Below are 24,125 nucleotides of genomic sequence, written 5' to 3' on the forward strand. Positions count from 1 at the left end.
TTGTACAATGGTTCTGATAATTTTGTCTGGCATCAACCTGTTTGTGCTGTTTTAGGCTAGAATGACTCCCTTTAGATACTGTTTTGATGGGATTAAAGCTGAAAGTAGTGTAGTGAATATGACACCATTTGCTCCCATGTTTCATTACCTGAGCTTATGTCCCTCGCCGGTGACTGTGCACTAGAAATTATAGAACCATGGGGCAATACAGCATGGATACAGACCCTTTAGTCGAACAAGTCTCTACCAACACAATGTCCACTCAGTAAGTCCTAATATCCTGTGTTTGACTCCTGGCCAGTATTTTTGAAAGCTCCATCTCTCCATGTGCTTCATAAATGATACTGTTGTACCTGTCTCAACCACTTCCTTTGGCAGCTTGTCACATACACTCACCACCCTCTACATGGGGGAAAAAATGCCCTCTAGCTTAAATCAATGCTCTCAAGTTTTGGACTCCTTTACCTCGGAAAAAAGATTGTTACCATTCACAATAGCTATGCCTCTCAAAATTTTCAACTTTTCTATTAGTTTTCCCTTCATTTTCCTGCGTTCCAATGAATAGTCTGGTCAACATCTCCCTGTACATCAGTCTGCCTTGTCCTGGCAACATCCTCACGTATCTATTCTGCACTCATCCAAATTTAACCTCATCTTTCCTATAACAGAGTGACCAAAACTGTACACAGTTCTCTAGAGTGACCTCACCCGAGATTTATACAACTGCAACATAATGTCCTGTATTCACTGCCTTGACTGAGGAAGGCCAAGCAGTTCCTGATCAAGCCTTCTACATTTACATCCATAACATTTCCATAAATAACCAAGGTCCCAATGTTGAAGTCATCATTTTCAATCCTGGACATTTCTGGCATTCCGAGCCTGAACATTAGAAACCGCAGTGGGCAAATTCTGAACTGCTTACTTACTATTTTCCACAGGGCTTGCTCTCACTGTGACAAATATCACTGCTTTTCAAACACAAACACACAAAACTGACTCTATTTTTAAAATGTTTGGTCTAAGCACGGTGTAGTGTCTAACGATTACAAAAGTGCACACTGATAACAGAAGCTAGAAACTCTTCGGTAATAGTCACCTGTTCCACTTAAGTGGCATGCTGTACCAAATAAATGAAGGGAACCCCAACTATTTTCTTGATTAGTTTTTGTTCCTTAAGAGTCTTCCATACTAAGTGGCTGCTCGATTAACTGATGGCCAAGTTAACCAGATTCCACTGTACTCTTAACATAATTTGGCAGTAATCAAAACTTGAGTGGTCCCAAATTTGCCCTTCTGAGATAAAGATGAAAGAGGAAAGTTACACATCATTGACATCTTGATCCAATCTACTTATCAATTCCATCATAAAAAATAACTCCCATTTCTTCTCTGAAATAGCTGAAGTAACGGCATCTCAATCTTCCCTTGAGTTCCATTATCTTATCACTAGATTTGTTAACTCATGGAGTCTCACGCCTTCTGTTATAATCCAGAAACCACCTCCCAATCACATTGTCATTCATAAAGGATGAGAAATGAGGCCAATTTGTATCTGATCAAGCACATAACTCATATAAATGGCACTTAAAGTAGTTTTAGAAACAGTCTTTTCAGTTTCTTCTTATTCTCAATGACGTTAAACCTTCCCCTCTCGATTGGTCTGACTGCCTGTAACTCATCCATGATGCTAAGCAAATTTTGATTTCTTGAATCTCAGTCAGTCCGGATCGGGAGCAGCATCTCCAACAGCATCACGCTGAGCACGGGGGCTCCCCAGGGCTGTGTGCTCAGTCCACTGCTGTTCACTCTACTGACCTACGACTGTGCTGCAACACACAGCTCGAACCACATCATCAAGCTCGCCAATGACACGACTGTGGTGGGTCTCGTCAGCTTACAGAGAGGAGGTGCAGCAGCTAACGGACTGGTGCAGAACCAACAACCTGTCTCTGAATGTGAACAAAACAAAAGAGATGGTTGTTGACTTCAGGAGGGCATGGAGTGACCACTCCCCGCTGAACATCAATGGCTCCTTGGTAGAGATCGTTAAGAGCACCAAATGTCTTGGTGTTCACCTGGCGGAGAATCTCACCTGGTCCCTTAACACCAGCTCCATAGCAAAGAAAGCCCAGCAGCATCTCTACTTTTTGCGAAGGCTGAGGAAAGTCCATCTCCCACCCCCCATCCTCATCACATTTTACAGGGATTGTGTTGAGAGTATCCTGAGCAGCTGCATCACTGCCTGGTTCGGAAATTGCACCATCTCGGATCGCAAGACCCTGCAGCACATAGTGAAGTCAGCTGAGAAGGTCATCGGGGTCTCTCATCCCGCCATCATGGACATTTACACTACACGCTGCATCCGCAAAGGAAACAGCATTATGAAGGACCCCACACACCACTCATACAAACTCTTCTCCCTCCTGCTGTCTGGGAAAAGGCACCGAAGCATTCGGGCTATCATGACCAGACTGTGTAACAGTTTCTTCCCCCAAGCTATCAGACTCCTCAATACCCAAAGCCTGGACTGACACCTTACTGCTCTATTGTCCTGTTTATTATTTATTGGAATGCCTGCACTGTTTTGTGCAGTTTATGCAGTCCTGGGTAAGTCTGTAGTTTAGTGTAGTTGGGTTTTTTTCTCTCTGTGTTGTTTTTTACGTAGTTCAATCTAGTTTTTGTCCTGTGTCATGTAACACCATGGTCCTGAAAAACGTTGTCTCATTTTAACAATGTACTGTACATAGCAGTAATGGTCAAAATGACAATAAAAGTGACTTGACTTGATCATGTTTCTATCAGATGTGTTCAGTGCTGATAGTATCTCAGTTAACAAGGTATCATAATACAACAAGGCATCTCTCCTAATCTACTCTTCCATTTCTGTTTTCCTCTTCATGCTTCCCCTGTGTAAACTGTAAATGTAGACAATACCAAATAAGACATAACAGCTCTTTGACTACTTTATTTCAAATCTGTGTCAATGTGTTGGAATGTTATTCTGCAGTGTATCTCCTTCAGCTGTTTAATGCTTTGCTCTTGGCTGTCACTTGGTTCAATGATAACTGAATGTTTCCTCTGTGGAGATTTAGTCAGTTATTTCTCTTTATCGTATTGCATGATGTGTTAGTGTTGAGTTGTCATACGTGACTGAGACGTATTCATTTGTCAAGATAATCCACCATGCTTCTCTATGTGATCTTTATCTTACTGGTAACCAAATTACTGCAGTATTGAAGTATCATTGCTAAGTATCATCGTTTGTTCTTCCATGTCCTTATTGATTGTCAGATAAAGCAACACTTTAAAAATATTTGTTAAGTAAGTACACAGACCTCACAAAGAGAAATTGCATATATCATGATTAAACTTGGTGTCAGACTAATCACTGAGGCTGAATTTTCTGCAAATAATTTAAACCAGGTCAGGAGCATATTTGGAAATGTTGGTTGCTATAATTTTCTGTTTGTGATTAAAACTGCACTCATGAGATTACAGTTTTATTTCATCCAGAAGAAAAAGAAAAGGGGTACAGTCCAATGCGGTAATACATTAAAATACCAGGATACTTGCACAATTTTAATTTCGTCATTCCCAAACATACTGATACATCTTAGTTTACTTACTTTTTTCCACTTTTAACATTTTCTGTTAGGTCAATGTTTAGTTCTCTTTCACTAATTAAAGTATGTTTTCTGATTAGTCACAAAATACTTTGTTCATACGTATGTAGATTTAATTGGTATGAAGATCTAATCATGACGTTAGACTTCATTTAAAAATGCCTTTATGTATTTTGTTCCTGACAATAACACACACCACTGAATGTGCAACTCTAAGCGTTTCACCAGTGGTATCTGAAGCCCAAATTGCCCACTGACAGCTGCAGAGAAATTCTTAAATTATTGAAGCAGCTGGATTTCTTGCAGTTCAAATGTGTTTATCAACTTTTTTTTTAAGAGAACAGAATCCATTGTAGCTTTGAGAGCCCAAGTGGTTAATTTGTCACCACTGGAATAATATTCATTTCAAATTAAGCAAGTAATCAGAACAATTAGAGGCTTCTATGCAACTTGTAATATTAATTTTAAGTGATGTTCATTTGCTGAAAAGTACAAGGACGCAAGGAGAATGAGTTTGATTAAAAGAAAAAACAATCAGTGTTGTGTTTCTTCCATCAGAAGTCCTTGGGCTTCTTTTGGAACTGAAAAGAAAATGAAAGAAATTCATTGTCACATCACCTAAACTTACAATGTTATCCAAAAAGGATTAAAACAAAAGTTGCAGTCTCACACAGCTTGCATACTTGCAAAAGAATAGGAAAAGTTTGCAGAGAACTTTGGTGGGTGGACATTCCTATGTTCTGCTCCATCTTCAGCTTGTGGACCACACAGAATTCCCAGCTAGCACACGGTACATAATTTCAGATGGTATTAAATGTAACATTCCCATTCTTTCTTTAGGCGATCTTATGTACTCTGATATGGAGGACCATCTGGTCTTTTGTGAAGTAGAAGGATGTGTTTGGAGGATGGAAGTATCTTCGGTATTAGAGGTGCCACTGGATCAGTGTGATGGAACAACAGCAGCATTGAGCTTCATGTCAGGGAAGGGAAAAGTGAGCCTAGATAAAAATCCTCGTTGATAATCCATGGATCGGGAAATATTGGTTTGGGGTTGAGGTTGTGGCTGTGGAACAAGAACAGGGGTTGAAGTAGCAGAGAATCAAATCAAATGTAATCTCATCTGCCATTTCATTACTGAAATGTGACTGACCCAGTGATGATCACAGCTGAAGCAGCTTATCCCTGCAGTGTTTGAAAAGGAGCAATGTTTGGAGATTCACATCACTCTGTGTATAAGTCACATCAGTCATGTATGGGTGGCTCAGGACTGTTAGGCAGAATTATCTGAATATTGCAAAATAACCTGGAAGTGGCCAAAATCATGTTTCACTCCAGGGAAAAATCAGTTGCAAAATGCAGGGAGAAATTCAGCAGCATGAACAGTGATTTCCCTATCTTCTGGTCATTAGTCCAGCTACCTCTTTTTCCATTCCCCAATCTGGTCACCCTCTCACCCCTTCTCTTCTACGTAACTGTTCATCACCTCCCCCTGGTAACCCTCCTACCCTTTATGTTATAGTCCACTCTCCTCTCCTATTAGATTCTTCCTTCTTCTGGTCTTTACTTCTTCCTATCATCTCCCAACTTCTTACTTCATCCCAACCACCCATCTTCGCCCTCACTTGGTTTCATCTATCACCGTCCATCTTGTACTCCTTAGCTTCCCTGCCCCCACCTTATTATTCTGGCTTTTGTCCCATTCCTTTCCTGTCATGGTGATTGGATCGGACCCAAGCTCAGTTACTGATCGTTATGCCGGCTGGTGTTCAGGGCAGCAATGAATGTCCTCCATCTACCTGTCTTTGGCCACTCAGATGTAGAAGGATTCTTCATTGCTGTTGCTGTAACAATTTTGCTGTACCACTCAGGGTTGTTTTGTTAGCCCTGAGCTAAACCCCCAAACCTAGAGGATCAGTAGACCACTCTTAGTCTGGCCTCCACCCTTTGACCTGTTTGACATGGGTGACCCTGTGATGAGCCAAAGCATAAAGCCCTGACCCCAGCCAACATAATTCTCCAGATCATTGAGGCACGCGAGCCTTCAAACCACGACAAGGTTGTGGTCCTCTTGGAGGTCAGCCCAAATTGATGAATGTTTATTCCCCTCCATAGATACTGCCTGACACACCAAGTTCCCCCAACGCTTTGTGTATATTGCTCAAGATTTCTAGCATCTGCAGTATCTCTTGTGTTAATGGTTATCCAAGATAATTCCTGGCATTCATATAAATTATACCAATATGAAGCAATTTAAAAGAAATTTGAAATTTGAGTTACTTTTTCCGTGAGTTCTCCCCATGACCACACGGGTTTTCTCTGGGTCATCTGGTTTCCTCCCACAGTCGAAGATGTACTGGTTAGTAGATTAATTGCTGGTTGTAAGTTGTCCTGTGATTAGGCTAGTATTAGATAGGTAGGTTGTTGGTTAGATAGGTAGGTTGTTGGTACTGGTTAGTAGGTTAATTGCTCATTGTAAGTTGTCCTGTGATTAGGCTAGTATTAGATAGGTAGGTTGTTGGTACTGGTTAGTAGGTTAATTGCTGGTTGTAAGTTGTCCTGTGATTAGGCTAGTATTAGATAGGTAGGTTGTTGGTACTGGTTAGTAGGTTAATTGCTGGTTGTAAGTTGTCCTGTGATTAGGCTAGTATTAGATAGGTAGGTTGTTGGTACTGGTTAGTAGGTTAATTGCTGGTTGTAAGTTGTCCTGTGATTAGGCTAGTATTAGATAGGTAGGTTGTTGGTTAGATAGGTAGGTTGTTGGTTAGATAGGTAGGTTGTTGGGTGGTGCGGCTTGCTGAGCCAGAAGATCCTGTTTGGCTCTGTATCTCTAAATAAAAGAATAAATTGAAAATACAGAAATACATCTATCAAATTTAATAGTTCACAGACTTTTCCAAATAAAAGTACAATTAGTTTGTCAGATGTTACTTTGTTTATCTAATTAGAGGCAGATTAAATCTTGGTTTAATTACTCCATCTATTTTAACAGCAACCAGTCCCAATAAACGTCTATCTGTGTGCAATCTATCTGTCTTATAAAGAGGAGGATTATCCGGTGAAATATTGAGTGCCTGTATTAAAAAAAATTATACTCATATATGGAAAGGAATATATAAATTGTTTGCATTATTGTCTAAAAGTGATCCTAATGGTGTGGATTTTGGAAAGCTGAGGATCCAAATTGATTAAGAGCTGTAAAAAAAAACCTTAATGAATGCTCTCCTTTTGAAGTAAATACTCTTGTGTGTTCAGAAAGTCAAAAGGTGATTGATAGAAACTAATTAAATTGTTACAGTTCACTTGCGTTATTTTTAAATTCTGGTTCAAAGGGAAGTTGTTTTGTAGGTAAAGGAATAATCCTCTCACTAAGTTAAATTCTTAACTTTTCATCCTTACTAATTGTAAAACTCATCATTCTCTCTCCCCCTTAGAATCTAAGAACTACTCTCCCCCCCACCCACCATCCTTCCCCTTGACATTTCCTGCATCATTTCACAGAATTACTCAACTACTCATAAAATTCTGTGACCAGCAACTCACCTCCCTTCCCAAAATACTTGCACCCTGCTGGCATCATTTTTCTCTTCAATGTCCCAGTCTTATGCTCCCATTCTCTCTTCCCTGACAGGATCTGCCCCATTGCCCTTCCTATGCCACCCATGATACTATGGCTACTTATGATCCAGTCTATTATGTCTCAGTGGCAGGAGATTATGGACAAAGAGCCTTTGATTGGTTTCAAGTTTAGTTGTCATTCAACCATACATAAATAACCATGAACACAGCCAAACAAAACAGTACTCCGTCAGAGCCAAGGTGCAAAACACAGTACCGACAGTCATATATTGCACAAGGCAGAAATGGTACATATAAGCTAGAAAGTAAACCGTCACACACAAAAATATGCTGTAAATTGATGGTGCATGGGTGTTACCAGCAAGAACAAGTAGTTCTCAACAGTCTGCAGATGAACATATACATAGACAAAAGTGTCCAGCTTGTCTTCCACTGAGAGAACACTAGATGGCAGCACAAGTGGGAGGGGCCAGACCCCAACCCAGAGTAGATGCCAAGTTACTTTGCCTCCTGGACTGCTGCAACAGGCAAGCCCATGGCTACAGGCCTAGTCCTTGCTAAAGCCAAGGCCATGCAGCTGCCCGCCATTGGTCTCCCCAATTAACAAAGGCAACAGACTTGCTGTGTTTTACATTACAAATGTCCAACTGGATCTTACGTTCACAGACAGTCAGATTTCCCACTGCTTTCACACACTGACTCCCATAGCTCTCTGTATCAGGCAGTAACACGGCCTGTATCAAGTCTAACTGTTCCAGCTCTTCTGCCAAACAGCAGCTCACTGATGGGGTTCAGTTCTTAGCATCCAGCATTGTCTTGTGATCATAAAAAATAAGTTTAAAAAAGATGAAAACACCTTTAGATGGCCCTGAGAGGCTGCTGAGTCCAAATGTGCTGCTATCCTTTCTAAAGATTTGCCTTTGCACCTGCATGATCTGACCTACTACATAGCCTATGTCCAGAGGCATGTGAAAAATTGTGCTCTCCCAGAACTTCCACAGCAAGAAACAGGGCAGTAGGTTATTCCTCCAAGTAACTTCCTGCCTCAGATACAGATTGTCATTCCTTCACCTGGTTTAAATGATGCAATTCCCAGCCCAATGTCCATGGGAATTTCTTCACCACGTAGAAGCGATGGTTTAAGAAGTCACCTCAACCATTGCCTTCTTGAAGGTGTTTAAATTGTGACCCTGCCATGAAAATTCCATTCTTTATAAATGAATAAAAAACAAAGTAAGTCTGTTCATCTTTTGTGTTTAACAATGTTTGGGATTTACATTCACAATTTCATTCTTCTTTGGGTTAGTTATTGCAGAAAGTTTAGAATATTTTCTTGCCTTTAATCCTTACGGCATTCCTTCTTTTTATTTTCTCAGACTCCATGTGTTGATCTCCCAGTTCTGCCCCTTTATAGAGAGGCTGCTATGATAATGATCTCATCTCTGGGATCTCTGGGGCAATGACACACATACACATACATACACACAGACTCACTCACTCACTTCCCTCCCCTCCATTTTCTCTGCCTCCATTGCAGCCTGTATGGCTATCCCAAAAAAAGCACTTGAACCCTGTAAACCTCTTTTTTTTATTATCACTGACTTATGTCAGGAAATTTGTTGTGTTACAGCAGCAGTATAGTGCTGTAAACTATGCTATAAATTATAATAAATTAATTTATATATATATATATATATATATATATATATATATATATATAGGTAATGCAAAAAGAGAGCAAGAATAATGAGGTAGTGTTCATTGTCTGTTCAGAAATCTAATGGCAGAGAGCAAGGAAGTATTCCTAAAATTTTGAATGGTTTAGCTGTTGGGCTCCTGTTCTTCCTCTCTGATGGTAACAATAAGTAGGGAGCATTCTCTGGGTGGTGGGAGGTCCTTAATGATGGATGCTGCCTTTTTGAGGCAGCATCACCATTTGATGATGTCCTCGATGGTGGCAAGGCTAATGACCATGAGGAAGCTGGCTGAGTTTACAACCCACTGAAGCTTTTTCCAATTTGCTTTTTCAGTGGGTATCACACGAATAGTGCAGCAAGAGTGAGTCCAACCATCAGTTACCGTCTGTGAATGTGCAAGATGCCTTCTAATACTTGTATATTGGAGAAAACCACAACAGCCAGTTGATAAAGTGCAAAAGCCCCATGTAGCGATATGTAACGTCAGCTTACTTGGCATAAGGGAGCAACATATCACTCCTTTAATGCAGCAGCAGCTGTCATTTCCAGTTTGAAGACTTTGAAATTGGATTTCACTTTTGGTGTTATTTAATATTTTGATATGTGATGGTGTTACATTTTAAATTGTTTTAATTTTAGGCCATCCCGCTCAACCAACTTCTCTACATTACATGAATCCTTATCAACTTAATACTTATGCCATGGCTTTGAAAGCAGTAGGAGAAATTATTCAGGACTACGACAGTGACAAGATGTTCCCAGCATTGGGATTTGGTGCCAAGTTGCCTCCAGATGGAAGAATTTCACATGAATTTGCTTTGGTGAGATCCTTGTTGCAAATACTTTTTTTTCCATTACAAAAACTATCTGTTGTGTACTACAACAAAATATTTGGATTTAATTGCTTTTACTATAGTTACCCTGCTTTTTTATTGCAGAGGAAATTATTTGTCAGGGCAGAACTTTTTTCAGACAATCGAAACTTAATTTGATTCATTATTACCCATGAGAAACCGGCTACCATAATCCATCGGACTGCATGATTGATTGGTGTCAATTTGAACGATTTGCTTTTAGCTTGGAGGCCAGAACAAAAGCTGATGGAAAATATCACATTATTTATGTTGGCAGAGTCTTTAGACCATGAGGCATAAGAGTAGAATTAGGCCATTTGGCTCATTGAGTCTGCTCTGCCATTTCATCATGGCTGCTTTATTATCCCACTCTGTCCCACTCTCCTACCCTCTCCCCATACCCTTTGATACCCTGACTAATCAAGAACTTATCAATCTCTAATTTAAGTATACTCAGAGCTCCACAGTCGTCCGTGCTAATGAATTCCACAGATTCATTATCCTCATATCTGTTCTAAATGGACTATTCTGCAGCTGTGCCCTCTGGTCCTAGATTCACCAACTTTCAGAAACATCCTCCCCACATCCACTCTATCCAGACCTTTCATATTCAATAGGTTCAATGAGATGACTCTCATTCTTCTAAACTCCAGTGAGTACAGACCCAGAGTTATCAAATGCTCAGATGTTAGCCCTTTCATTGCTGGAATCATTCTTTTGAGCCTCCTCTGGACCCTCTCCAATGGCAACAAAACTTTTCTTAGGTAAGTAACCCAAAACTACTCCAATGGAGGTCTGATCAATGCCTTATAAAGCCTTACCATTATATCATTGCTCTTATATTCTAGTCCTCTCTAAATAAATGCCAACATTCCATTTACCTTCCTTACTACTGACTCAAATTGCAAGTTAACTTTTAAAGAATCTTGCATGAGGACTTCCAAATCCCTTTGCAGCTCTTTTTTTTTCTAACTTTCTTCCCGTTTAGAAAATAGTTTATGTCTTTATTCCTTCTACCAAAGTGCATGACTATGCTATATTCCATTTGGATTACTTTGCTCATTCTCCCAATTTGTCCAAGTCCTTCTACTTCCTCAACACCACCTGCCCCTCCACCTATCTTCATATCCAACGCAAACTTGCCACAAAGTCGTCAATTCCATCATCCAAGTTATTGAAATGTATGTAATGTAAAAAGAGGTGGTCCCAACACCAAACTCTGCAGCACAGCATTAGTTTCAAACTACACTCTTGAGTTTCTGGCATACTGCCAGTGTCTTCCACAATGAAGGCTGATGCAGAATACCTATTAAGTTCATCCACCATCGCTTTGTCCCCCCATTACTACCTCTCCCGCATCGTTTTCCACCAGTCCAATATCCACTCTCACTTCTCTTTTATTCTTTATGTAGTATATCTGACAAAAAAGTTTTGCTGATGTTATTGGCAAACTTACCTCCATATTTCATCTTTTCTCTCCTTTAGCTTCTATAGTTGCATTCTGTTAGGTTTTAAAAGTTTCTCAACTCGTTACTGTTTTTTGTAATACTATATGCCCTCTTTTTTGCTTTTATGCTGTCTTTGACTTCTCTTGTCAGTCACGGCTACCTCATCCTCCCTTTAGAATACTTCATCTTTGGGATGTATTTATCCGGCTCCTTCCAAATTTCTCCCAGAAACTCCATCTTTTGCAGTTTTGCCATCATCCCTGCCAATGTCCCCTGCCGATCAACTTTGGCCAGCTCCTCTCTGATGCCTCTGTAATTCCGTCTGTAATACTGACACATCTAACTTTATCTTCCCCCTCTCAAACTGGAGGGTGTATTGTATCAACCTTTAACTTATGCTTTATTAAAGCAAAATGTATTTTCAGACACAAAGTGTATAAACCCCCTGCTAGTGATCTCTCCCATTGAACTCAATGGCTGGAATTTATTGGAGCAGTCAGAGGGTGATGGGATGGTTGGTGCATTGGCACCTTCATATTCTTACCAAGCTTATTAATTGGCAAAAATATTCAGAACTTGGAAATTGGGAAAAATATTAAAAATTCCATCATAACATGTTGACCAAATCCTGGTAAGTAGAATCCTCATCATAATAAAGAGGGCCAAAAGAGCATCCAAGAGTTCTCCAGTGAATTTATGGTAGTTAATCTTCTTTTCAACACAAGCTACCCAAACTGTGTGGTGAAGCATATTGTACATAAACTGAAAATGCAAAATGAATCTCCAGAGGCTCTTAATTGAGTCTTTCCAACATTTGTGCTGTTCTCAGTTTTAACTTTTTGTGTACCATTTGGTCATGATTCTGGCTTTATGTAGAAAGCATGCTTTGGAAACTTGAGACAAGAATTAGTAGAGGTATATATATATATATAAATGTTGACAAGGGTAAGGCAGTGGATGTAGTCTATATGGACTTCAGCAAAGCCTTTGACAAAGTTCCACATGGAAGGTTAGTTAAGAAGGTTCAGTCATTAGGTATCAATGCTGGAGTAATAAAATGGATTCAACAGTGGCTAGATGAGAGATGCCAGAGAGTAGTGGTGGATAATTGTTTATCGGGATGGAGGCCGGTGACTAGCGGAGTGCCTCAGGGATCTGTTTTGGGCCCAATGTTGTTTGTAATATACATAAATGATCTGGATGATGGGGTGGTAAATTGGATTAGTAAGTATGCCAATGATACTAAGGTAGGAGGTGTTGTGGATAATGAGGTGGGTTTTCAAAGCTTGCAGGGAGATTTATGCCGGTTAGAAGAATGGGCTGAACGTTGGCAGATGGAGTTTAATGCTGAGAAGTGTGAGGTTCTACATTTTGGCAGGAATAATCCAAATAGAACATACAGGGTAAATGGTAGGGCATTGAGGAATGCAGAGGAACAGAGAGATCTAGGAATAACAGTGCATAGTTCCCTGAAAGTGGAGTCTCATGTAGATAGGGTGGTGAAGAAGGCTTTTGGAATGCTGGCCTTTATAAATCAAAGCATTGAGTACAGAAGTTGGGATGTAATGTTAAAATTGTAGAAGGCATTGGTAAGGCCAAATTTGGAATATTGTGTACAGTTCTGGTCACCAAATTATAGGAAAGATATCAATAAATTAGAGAGAGTGCAGAGACGATTTACTAGGATGTTACCTGGGTTTCAGCACTTAAGTTACAGAGAAAGGTTGAACAAGTTAGGTCTCTATTCATTGGAGCGTAGAAGGTTGAGGGGGGATTTGATCGAGGTATTTAAAATTTTGAGAGGGATAGATAGAGTTGACGTGAATAGGCTGTTTCCATTGAGAGTAGGGGAGATTCAAATGAGAGGACATGATTTGAGAGTTAGGGGGCAGAAGTTTAAGGGAAACACGAGGGGGTATTTCTTTACTCAGAGAGTGATAGCTGTGTGGAATGAGCTTCCTGTAGAAGTAGTAGAGGCCAGTTCAGTTGTGTCATTTAAGGTAAAATTGGATAGGTATATGGACAGGAAAGGAGTGGAGGGTTATGGGCTGAGTGCAGGTAGGTGGGACTAGGTGAGATTAAGAGTTCGGCATGGACTAGCAGGGCCGAGATGTCCTGTTTCCGTGCTGTGATTGTTATATGGTTATATGTTATATGGTTATAAATCGAGAGAGGCCCACATGGGGTGAGCAGGAAGAATCTTAGCAGAGCTACCAATTATGGGAGAGCATGGATTTAAGTGAGATGAGGAATTTAGATTTGCCCAAAGAGGTGAAAAAGGATTCATTACCAGAAAGGTGATTGAGGCTAATATCCCCATTTGAAAAGTAACTTGATGTGCCTGTGAAAAGCAGACATTTAACACAAGATGAGAACTAGGATTTAACTAAAAAGGTTCTTTGCTGGCAGGGGAAAAAAAAGAAAAACTAAATGAAGATGAGCTTTATTTGTCACATGCACATTGAAACATAGAGTGAAATGCGTAGTTTGTGCCAGTGACTGACACGGTCTGAGGATGCGCTGGGCGCAGACCGCGAGTGTCGCCATGAACATGCCCACAACTTACAAACCCTAAACCACACATCTTTGGAATGAGGGAGGAAACCGGAGCACCAGAAGAAAATCCTCCAAGTCACGGGGAGAATGTAAAAACTCCTCACAGACATTGAACGCGGGTTGCTGGCACTGTAAAGTGTTATGCTAACTGATGTGCTACTGTGCCGCTCAATGTAATGGGCCAAATGGCCTCTTTTCTGTGCCTCGTGTTTCCATGATTCTGTGGGTATGTACATTGAAGTGAGAAGGGAATTGCTTTTAAGGTAGTGCAATTGACTATATGAAGCAGTAATGACTGTAGAAATGCCCAGCTGGCATGTCACCTATTGTGACTGTGATCGAAGACACTAAAGCTGGTGATATAGAAGTCTTTATTCAACACACAAGCAGGGATCATACTGGGGATACTCTTAGAGAAGGCTCTCTGATCCAATATTAAATGACATTTTTACATAACTGTTGAAGATAACAACACAACAGTTCGATTCTTACAGTGTATTCACGATGCTTCCTTTGAATTGCAAATAATTTCAAACATCTAGGTCTTCATGCCAGCACTCCAGAAACCCAAAATGAATGTTAATCAGCATTTTCTGTGAGCTGCATTCATGTATATGCAGACATCTCTGGTCAATAGGGTGTTTTCTTGGTTTGCAATAGACCCCAATCTGCAGCTCCAAGAACACCATTGTTCTGAGCTGCATTTAAAACTCAATCTACAAACCACATTCAGATTCAAAGACTGGTTGCTGTTGAAATTAATATTTGCTATATTCCATAACTCTACCACCCTGTCAGTGAAGAGCCAACTGTTGCTTCCATGTGGACTGAACAATGGTAGCTGAAGCATGCCCTTGCCTCTCTGCCTTTGTAACATGTCAATTAGAACATTGTATAGGAGCCCAGTCATCATTTAATGTCAGAACTTGCTTAGAAGATGCCATATGCATTGATCAGTTATAACCAGAGTGGTTTATTGCATTAATCACCTAAAGAATCAGAATTGGGTATGCAGTAATATCACCAGTATGCGCTGTGAAATCTGTTGTTTTGCAGCCCCAGTACATTACAATACATAGTAATAACAATAAAAGTATATATAAAAAGAACTAAATTAAGTAGTGCAAAAAGAGTAAGTGTTCGTGGGTTCATTGTCCATTCAGAAATTTGTTGACAGATGAAATGTTGAGTGTGTGTCTACATACTCCTGCACCTCTTCCTTGATGGTAGCGATGAGAAGAGTGCATATCCTGGGTGATGAGGGTCCTTAATGACTGATGATGCTTTTTTAGGTATCTCCTTTTGAAGGTACCCTGAATGCTGGGGAGGCAAGTGCCCATGATGGATTAGGCTGAGTTTATAACTTCCTAGAGCTAATTCCGATCTTGTGCATTGACCCCTCCATACCAGATGCTGATGGAACCAGTCAGAATGCTCTCCGTGGTACATCTGTAGAAGTTTACAAGCACCTTTGGTGACATACCAATTCTCCTCAAAGTCGGAATGAAATATAGCCTTTGTCATGCCTTCTTTGTAATTGTGTCAACGTATCGGGCCCAGGATAGATCCTCAGAGATGTTGACACCGAGGAACTAAAACTGCTCACCCCTTTCCATGTCTGATTCCTTGATGACGACTGTAATGTGTTTCCTCGACTTCCCCTTCCTGGTCCATAATCAATTCCATGGTCTTTTTGACACAGGGTGCAAGATTGTTGCTGTGACACCACTTAACCAACTGATCTACCTCACTTCTGTACACCCCCTCATCTCCATCTGAAATTCTGCCAACGATACAACTTCCATGGATTACAATACAATAATCATGATTGTACAATCCCCTATATCACTCTACTCCACTCTCTAAACCAAATCTCACCCTCTTTCTGCCCTCCAAAGCACCTACCCTCCTCTGTCTGCTCTCAGAACCATTCATCCCATTCCCTCCACTCCGAATCACCTCACCCCTTTTGTCCCTCAATTGTCTGAAACACCCACACCCTCTTCTTACCCTATTAACCACCCCACCCCATCCCTGCACCCTCCAAGCCATCCATTCCTTTCTCCATCCTCTGAAATGCCTCCATCCACTGTCTGAAAGACCCCTCTCCTTTTCTACATCCTGTGAACCATCCTCCCTCTCTATCTCCACCCTCTAGATCACTCCATGCTCTGAAACACCCCTCCACGCTACCCTTTTCTATTACTCAAGCCACCAATACACTTTCCTCCTTGCATCACTCTTCAAACCACCTTGCTCTCCTCCCTCCAGCTTCCAAACCTCACATCCCTCACCCCATTCTCCAAACCTCACTGTTTTGACCACCTCCCACCAACCCCCTCCATCTTCCAAACCACTCTTCTTCCTCTAAACTACATCCCCTCCTCTCACTCCACCCTCCTCCCTCCTCAGCTTGTCTGTCTTTATTGTTCTGAGAGCAAAGCTGTGCTTGTGTTGGTCTTCATTCACAACATTGTCTGGCACCTCTGCTTTTAAGCAGGGCTGCCTTTTGGGCGCAAGCCCCTCAGAGGTCCTGAGGATCTTCAGAGATATGTTTGCCTGGTAAAATACCTACTAAAGCCCAGTTCAACTGTTGATCTAGCTGTCTGATTCAAAAACAGAAGTGGTCATTTATTGCTTTTCTGAGGCAGTGAGAAGTATAGACAGAGGAGAGGCTGGCTTTCGTGATGTGCTTTGTGTCGACAGCAGTCGTCAGTTCCTTGTGGTCATGGGCAGAGCAGCTGTATTAAGCATCCAGGTAGGATGCTGTGAATGGTGCATTGGTAAATGCCAAGCTTCTTATAGCCACTGGAGGAAGTAGAGTCAATGCTGAGCTGTCTTGGATGTGGCATCCACTTGGTTGGACTAGGACAGGGTACTGCTGATGTTTTCTCCGAGGACGCTTGCACCCCTCTCACCCTCAATGCAGTTCATGAAGACAAGAGCATGTGCACCACCCTCCAACCCCCTAACAGAAGTCAATAATCGAATCTTTCATTCTTCTGACATTGGGGGGAGTTTTATCGTCATGACACCGTGCTACTGAGGCCTTTATCTCTTTTTGTGCTCCAGCTCATTATACGACTCACTATGGTAATGCCACTCATAAACAAGTTAGGACAGCATCTGGCCATGCGTTCATGAGTGTGCAAGGAGTAGAAAAGAGGCAGAGAGTGCAAGCCTGTGGAGCACCATGGCAGTGTTGCTGCCTGTCCTTACTGACTGCTGTCTCTTGGTTGGAAGTCAAGAATCCAGATGCAGAAGATCCTTTATTGACTCCCAGGGTCTGGAGTTAGGTGATGAGTTGTTTGGAACTGTACTATTGAAGGTAGAGTGAAAGTCAAGAGACAATAGTCTGACATACGTGTCTTTATTCTTCAGATATTGCAGAGGTGAGTGGGAGATGGCATCTGCTCTAGACCTGTTTTGGTGATAGGTTAATTGCGGCGGGTTGAGGTTGTCTGGAAGGCTGGAATTAATGCCTGTCATGACCATCCTCTCAAAGCTCTTCATAATGATAGGCGTCAGAGCCACTGGGATGCTAGTGGTCCTCGACAGTCTTCTTTAGGATTGAGGAAATATAAGAAAAACATAGAAAGAAGATATAGAAAACACCTACAGCACAATATAGGCCCTTTGGCCCACAAAGCTGTGCCAAAAATGTCCTTACCTTAGAAAGTACCTAGGGTTACCCATAGCCCTCTATTTTTCTAAGCTCCATGTACCTATCCAGGAGTCTCTTAAAAGACCGTATTGTATCCGCAGTGCCAGGGAATTCTGCAGGAGTTAAACCTTATTTACCATTACAGTTGCATTACCAGTTTTATGGTTGTAAACGCATTAAAATTGTGCCAAATGTGTGACTAGATCCAAAAAATAAAGATCATTCCTTCTATATCTGGTTGTATGGCAAACCATCTAACAGATGTACTCATATTAACATGCAAGAAGTTACAGTTAAATTATGATTGTGGAGCTTTCAAATAATTTTTATGCCATCGTACTTCACTGAAACATTAGCTTAAACTTAAAACATAGCTACATTTAGAGGGTGGGTACTTCAGACAAAGATTACTTTAGACCTCCATTGATACCCCTGCCCCCCCCCCTCTACCCCATCCCTATCTATTATTTTAGTCTGGTTCTCTTTCTCTCTCTTTTCCCCCTTCACTATAATCTCCCCGCAGCCCTACCTTTCTTTCTCTTTTATTTCCCATAATTCTCCACCTTCCCCCAGCCAATTTCCCTCTAGCCTATCACTTCCCAGCTCTCTACTTCATCCCTCCACCCACTTCTTATCCCCCCTTGACCATCCCATGTTACTTCCCTCCTGATGAAGGATTTCAGCCGGAAACGTCATCACTACCTCCTCCCATAGATGCTGTCTGGCCTGCTGAGTTCTGCCAGCATTTTGTGTTTTTCTTTACTTTAGCTTTTATCCGTTAATCTTTAAGGTTAACATAGTTCAGTAATTTGAAGAGTCACTTTTGCACAAAACCACTGTCATAACCTCTGGAAGCATTATTGTGGACAGTGATCTCATGAAACAAGCTCTATTTCTAACAGCCTGTGGTCACCACCTATCACCATCTCTATCCCACTGCATGAACCACTGCCCCCATCGTAATATTCAGAACTCCATTCCATGCACTCTTGCTTCTTTGTGTCAGTAATTTTCTGACGTCCAGTCTTATTTGTCCTCCCGTTTTTATTTTCATTCCTGCAGTGTTGAAGTCAGCAATTTTAATGTATTAGCTTAGGAGTCGACTTAATGCAAACAAGTACCAGCTGCTATTAAGTGCCATTGCCACTTTGAGATAGGAAAACAAAATAAATTACAATGAATAGAGTCTTTGAATTAAGATTTTGAATGACCTATTGTTTTGACTCAAGTATAACAGAGAAGGTTTGCTGACAGGCAATGAATTGCAATGACTATAAATGGGACTATTGCGTGGTTTGGGTATTCTGCTGGTGCCTGCAAGTATATGCAAATTCTGCTTGCTCTTATTTGTCTTGTGTAGGCAAAACAGTTATAGATTTGTTTCAAAATCAACTGTGGGCTGAATAAACTAATTGTACCCAAAAGAGGAATCTCAGTGGGGGAGAAGTATTTCAGACTCCATTGCAGAGCTTCAGCGGCTCTTTCAAAAGGATTCACATCACTCCTCAGCTGGCAAGTGTTCTGAGGACATTTTGAAGATTAATCCCAGGACTCCCCTAAATATTTTGCATTGATATCACAGTACAGGTAGAAGATCCTCTCTGTTCTCCCAGTATGTATGATTAAACATTGAGGTGGATTTCCAACAAACCAGACTCTCTCCTTAAAAACGCACGCGTACACATGCACCACCGTCCGTGGGCCAATATTTAAAAATCTGGTAGAATTCTACCTTAGTATTAATCAATGTTCCATCTAATTTTTTTTTACAGCTGCGGGAGCCAACCATTGCTCTGAGCAGGATTTTTTAACATGGGCCTATGAACTGCATGGCACTTCAATAAAACTTCATATAAAAGAAAATTCCAGCTGTGTGGCAACAAAGGCTGTGTGCCTGGGAGCAATTCAGTTACCGCATGGCTGTACACCCCGATAGATTAGAGGGAACAATGGCACTCATATAACTTAGCATCACTGTGTTTCCTTTCAATCTTTTTCTTTAAATATTTTTCCTAATGTGGAACAAAATAGTAACCAATCAGTCATTTGTAGCCTGTGGTTTATTTTATTTTCTCAATTTTCTTTCTAGAACGGAAACCCTCATAACCCATATTGCCAAGGAATTGATGGGGTTATGGAAGCATACTATCTAAGTCTAAAGTCGGTGCAGCTGTATGGACCAACCAACTTTGCTCCAGTAATTAATCATGTAGCAAGGTACTTAAGGCATTTATAAAAAAAAGGGCAACATGTCACCGTATTTGGGAGTAAATTACAATATATATTTACAAATGCATTTATTTAGTTGTGCAGTGGTGGTGTTTATAGAATGATCAAAATCATCTTAAAAATGCTGTAATACCACAGCATTGTGACGACTGGTGAATCAAGTAATATTCTTTTACTGCAGATCAGCCTCAGGTTATCTCAGGGTTCTGGTCCTCAGCAACTCTATCCTATCGAACTTCCCTGACATTCATTTGTTTATATAGGTTGTGTATAAGTTGGGCATTCATAAGCTGATGAAAACTTTATTCACTTTAGCACCACAAAGTTAACTCTGAAGTGACATTTGTAGCTTTATTGACCAAAAGAAGAAAGATAACTTCATTTTTGTCCATTTGTGAAGCTATTTGCCCTCAGGAGCCATGAACTTAAAGCTTACTAAAGAAAGATTTAAGTAGTAATTAGTGTATTGCTCAATAAAGTTGAAGTATACTACTTATTGTGGGGTTCCATTTAAATCTGAACATACAGGTGTCTTGTTTATCAATATATAACTGAAGAGATGAGTAATATCGGACCCAAATGTTCCTGCAACATTGTGAAGTTGCAAACCTTTGGGGAGACGAGACTTCCACCTGTGCCAAAGTCCAACCTATTCTATGGGTATAGGGGCAATTATACTGGTTGGCATGTGTACCCCACTATTTGCCAAAGTAGTATGCTTTACTAATTGTGTAAAAGAAAGGATGTTTATCTGTGATCATGAAAATTTGTGAGCATTCAAATATATTAGTGATGCAGTTTACTTCCAGGTTATAAAACAATATTGATGTGTGAGTATTTATGTTCTTCTCAAACGTTTTATTTTCACTTATTCTTTGGATGCTTGCTTTCATTTGTGACGTGATTTCCTGGATATGGTACCCTTCAAGTTACTAATATAATTGTTAAGGATATGTTTAATTCAATTTATGATCATTGTTTGATTCCTGCTTCTGCTGAATTGATTCCAAATGCTATTTAAACAAAATGATAGAGGAACTCAGCAGGCCATGCAGCAGAGTACAGTTGATGTTTTGGGCCGAAACCCTTTGGCAGAACTTCATACAGTCAACTGTACTCAACTGCCCGAAACATTGACTGTACTCTTGTCCTAGATGCTGCCTGGTCTGCTGAGTTCCTCCAGCATTTTGTGTGTGATTCTCGGGTTTCCAGCATCTGCAGATTTTCTCTTGTTTGTGACTAAGGGGATAATTTTTATTCTCGAGTCTCTAATGACAAAAATTTGGAAGAGGTAGCGAGTCGCCAAATGCAGAGTTCCGCTACCAATACCTCCTAACCGTGCTCTCATGGCATTGGTACAAACATTAGTCCTGCTCATGGGAAAGGAAGAGTGAAGAACACTCACTGCATACGTCATCTGCTTATTTGGAAATGTATTTAATGTCTTTAAAATCTGAAAAAGTGAAATATTTTGATTTATCTGTTACTATAAATAATCCAGGCTTTTTCAAGTGGTTGTCTGACAATGAGGATTTGGTGTGAGATCCTGGATATTGGGCCACTTCACATATCTTAAGAACCATCTCCTAAAGAAGGCTGATATCAATCATAAAATTTGCTGCCTTCAACGCAGCAGCACAGCTTTTGGTCAACTGAAGGAAAGGGTACTTGAAAATCAAGACGTTAGACCAGGCACATAATTCATAGCCTACTAGGCAGCAAACTGTTCATAGTACAGGACCAGATTTCAGGAACACACAGGAACCCTGACAAACGATCAGGCTGTCTGCCTCCACATGCACCACCTGCCCCTTCTGTGGAAGAGACTGCTGCTCCCACGTTTGCCTCATTAGCCATGGAACCATAGTGGAAACAAGTCACTCTCAGTCCTGAGGAACTGAATACTGGACAAAATACTGAAGAGCAGAATACTGGACAAAATAAAAACATTGTGCTTATGGCACAATGCCATAAGCTTACAAAGAGAAAAAAAAACTGTTAACAGCAGCTGGATTTTAGCAAGATGCAGTGTTTAGTAGCTATTTAATGTATTTCTGTGTGACATTGAAAGAAACTATTTTGGCCATTGAGATAATGCTGACCCTCAGAGTAATCTCTTCCCTCATTAATTTTTTCTGTAACCTATTCTTTCTATATGCCCATCAATTCTCCCAGATTCTACTACCCACCTATAAATTTGGGGCAATTAACAATGACCAATTAATCTACTGACTTTTTTAAAATCTGGGAGGAAATTGCTTCCTTAAAGGAATGGAGGGAAGTCCATGTGATTCTAGGAAGAATGGTCCAGGATCTAATTTAACAGATAATGTTTGCAACATGAGGAGAAATTTGACTAAAGAGCTGAGAGTAAATATTTATCCATGTCAGAGGAAGTGTATAATTACCATTTCGGATTACTCTTTTAAGCAGAAATACATTGGACAAGAGCAATTCACACTGGAGGTGAACTAGTTATCATATAAATAACTTCAATGGCAACAAGGAACGATCACAATCCTTTACAAGAAACTGGTTCAATTCATACCAAAATGACGGAAATATGTTCTGTCTGACCCTAATTCAGAATCACACTGTGGGTGAAACTGACTGCTGCGTTTAAACGAACAGCACTGATGCTGAAGCTTGAGAACATCTTTGAATCTTTGGATGTCAAAAAGTCTTTTCGTTTTCGTTTGATTCCAAAGTTTCTTTAAAAGTTTGACAGAGAGAATTGTATTTATATTTGTCAGTACTTCGAGTTAAAATCAATTAATAATCCAATAAAAAAATACACATTTTAAAGGAAGCAATTTCTCGGTGCATTTTTCTGTTTTTAAAACAAAAGGTACCTATAAATTGCTTCCTTTAAGACTTGTAACTTTTTATATTTTATAGCTTGGAAGTTTAAGTGGTTTAACAAAATAGAGAATTCATGTCTTAAAACATTTCTAACCAAAACAGAACATGATGCTTGAAGCAAATAAACATTCATTAAGGCTTCCTTAATAGTTTAATGAAAAGTGCTGAAGTTTGTTTATAAAAAGATTAGTTTTACATACTGTGACATTACTTTAAGCAAGCTCACACCTTTGGGGCTGTTGTGTGGTGACAACTTTGTGAGTCACATCTGAATAGCTTTGTTGGATGGTCCTGCCCTTTCAAATTTTCTTACATTTTTTTAGGGTAAAGCAATGGTTGTTGTCTTCATGAATTTTAGATTTGAGGCATTTAACAATTCCGTTATGTTCGGCCAGTCTGGAAGATCAAATCACATGGGACACACAGTGACTTTGGAAATTCAGATGGTGTTTAATCCAGATAAGTGGGAACTTGGAGCTCAAATGTAAGAAAAAAAGTACACAGTAAATGGCAGGATCATTGGGAGCATAATGCATTTGGATAGACGGGATAGAAGGATATAGATTATGTGCAGATGGATGGGATTAGTTTAGATGGTCTGTGCAGACATTGTGGTCCAAAAGGCCTGTTCCTGTGCCAAATTGTTCTTTCTTTTATGAATTTAAGTAGCTTTTTCAATGGTTTTCAACAGCATTCTTTTTCATTAAATTGATATGGATTGTGATATTATCTCTGAATATAGATTCTGAGGAAATTGTGGGAGGGAGACATCAGTAGAGAAGTAACTTCTCTATTACAAAGAATTTGTTCTGAAGTAAAAGGTAAAAATCATTAAAATGTATCACTAATTCCAGAATACTACCAACTTCCTGCTCACATTCTCTATCTCAATTTGAAATTACAAACCTCTCGCCACATTTTGTCATCAAAATGTAAAGTCTTGGGTTCAAATAGCTGTGATAGGTGTAAAGTACTGGAGAGAAAGTAGTCAGTGATTGAAAACATTTAACTTAAAATGGCTATCTGTACTTGGACTAAATGAATTATTTTTATTGATAGCTATTCTTCCTTTCAGCCTGTTGTACTTTGAACTGGATTTAGACAATGTGATTTGAAATCTACTTTAATCAATACAAGCTATGGGTGATTTACAATATTGGGAAATGTCTTAGACATTATATCTGTGCTAGTATTATATAATCGTTAAAAAGGGAGGGGTTCTTCCCCTTTCCTTTCCAATCCTGATGAAGGGACTTGGCCCGAAACATCAACAGTTTATTCCCCTCCAAAGATGCTGCCTGACCTGTTAAGTTCCTCTTGCATTTTGTGTATGTTATTCTGGATGTCCAGCACCTGCCGAATCTCTTGTGTTTTTCTTGGTAATCTCAATCTAAAATTGTAAACGTCTTCTGTCTTTTCTGAGATTCCAGAGTATTTTTGGCCTTTTGCAGGTATGCTGCCTCTGTTAAGGATGGTTCACAGTATTTTGTCCTACTTATTATAACTGATGGAGTCATCTCAGATATGGCACAGACAAAAGAATCCATTGTCAATGTAAGTTTTATGACACATTCAAATATTTATTATTTCTTTCGGAGCACTACAGTGTG

At 40.1% G+C, this 24,125-nt stretch overlaps 1 protein-coding gene across 3 annotated transcripts in view; it reads left to right on the forward strand.

Annotated features, from left to right (window-relative positions):
• LOC132403834 (copine-8) overlaps window positions 1-24,125 on the forward strand; it is a 336,023-nt gene that overhangs the window by 282,837 nt on the left and 29,061 nt on the right. For 2 of the 3 annotated variants that reach the window (XM_059987560.1, XM_059987561.1), the window contains 3 exons: window positions 9,542-9,723; window positions 19,514-19,641; window positions 23,967-24,069. In XM_059987560.1, coding sequence (XP_059843543.1) covers window positions 9,542-9,723; window positions 19,514-19,641; window positions 23,967-24,069 — 413 coding nt within the window. Of the gene's footprint in view, window positions 1-9,541; window positions 9,724-19,513; window positions 19,642-23,966; window positions 24,070-24,125 lie in introns of those variants that run through there. The other variant, XR_009515366.1, reaches the window with a different exon arrangement.

The sequence above is a fragment of the Hypanus sabinus genome, chromosome 13 (genome assembly GCF_030144855.1).
Source record: "Hypanus sabinus isolate sHypSab1 chromosome 13, sHypSab1.hap1, whole genome shotgun sequence".
In the NCBI taxonomy this organism is placed as follows: domain Eukaryota; kingdom Metazoa; phylum Chordata; class Chondrichthyes; order Myliobatiformes; family Dasyatidae; genus Hypanus; species Hypanus sabinus.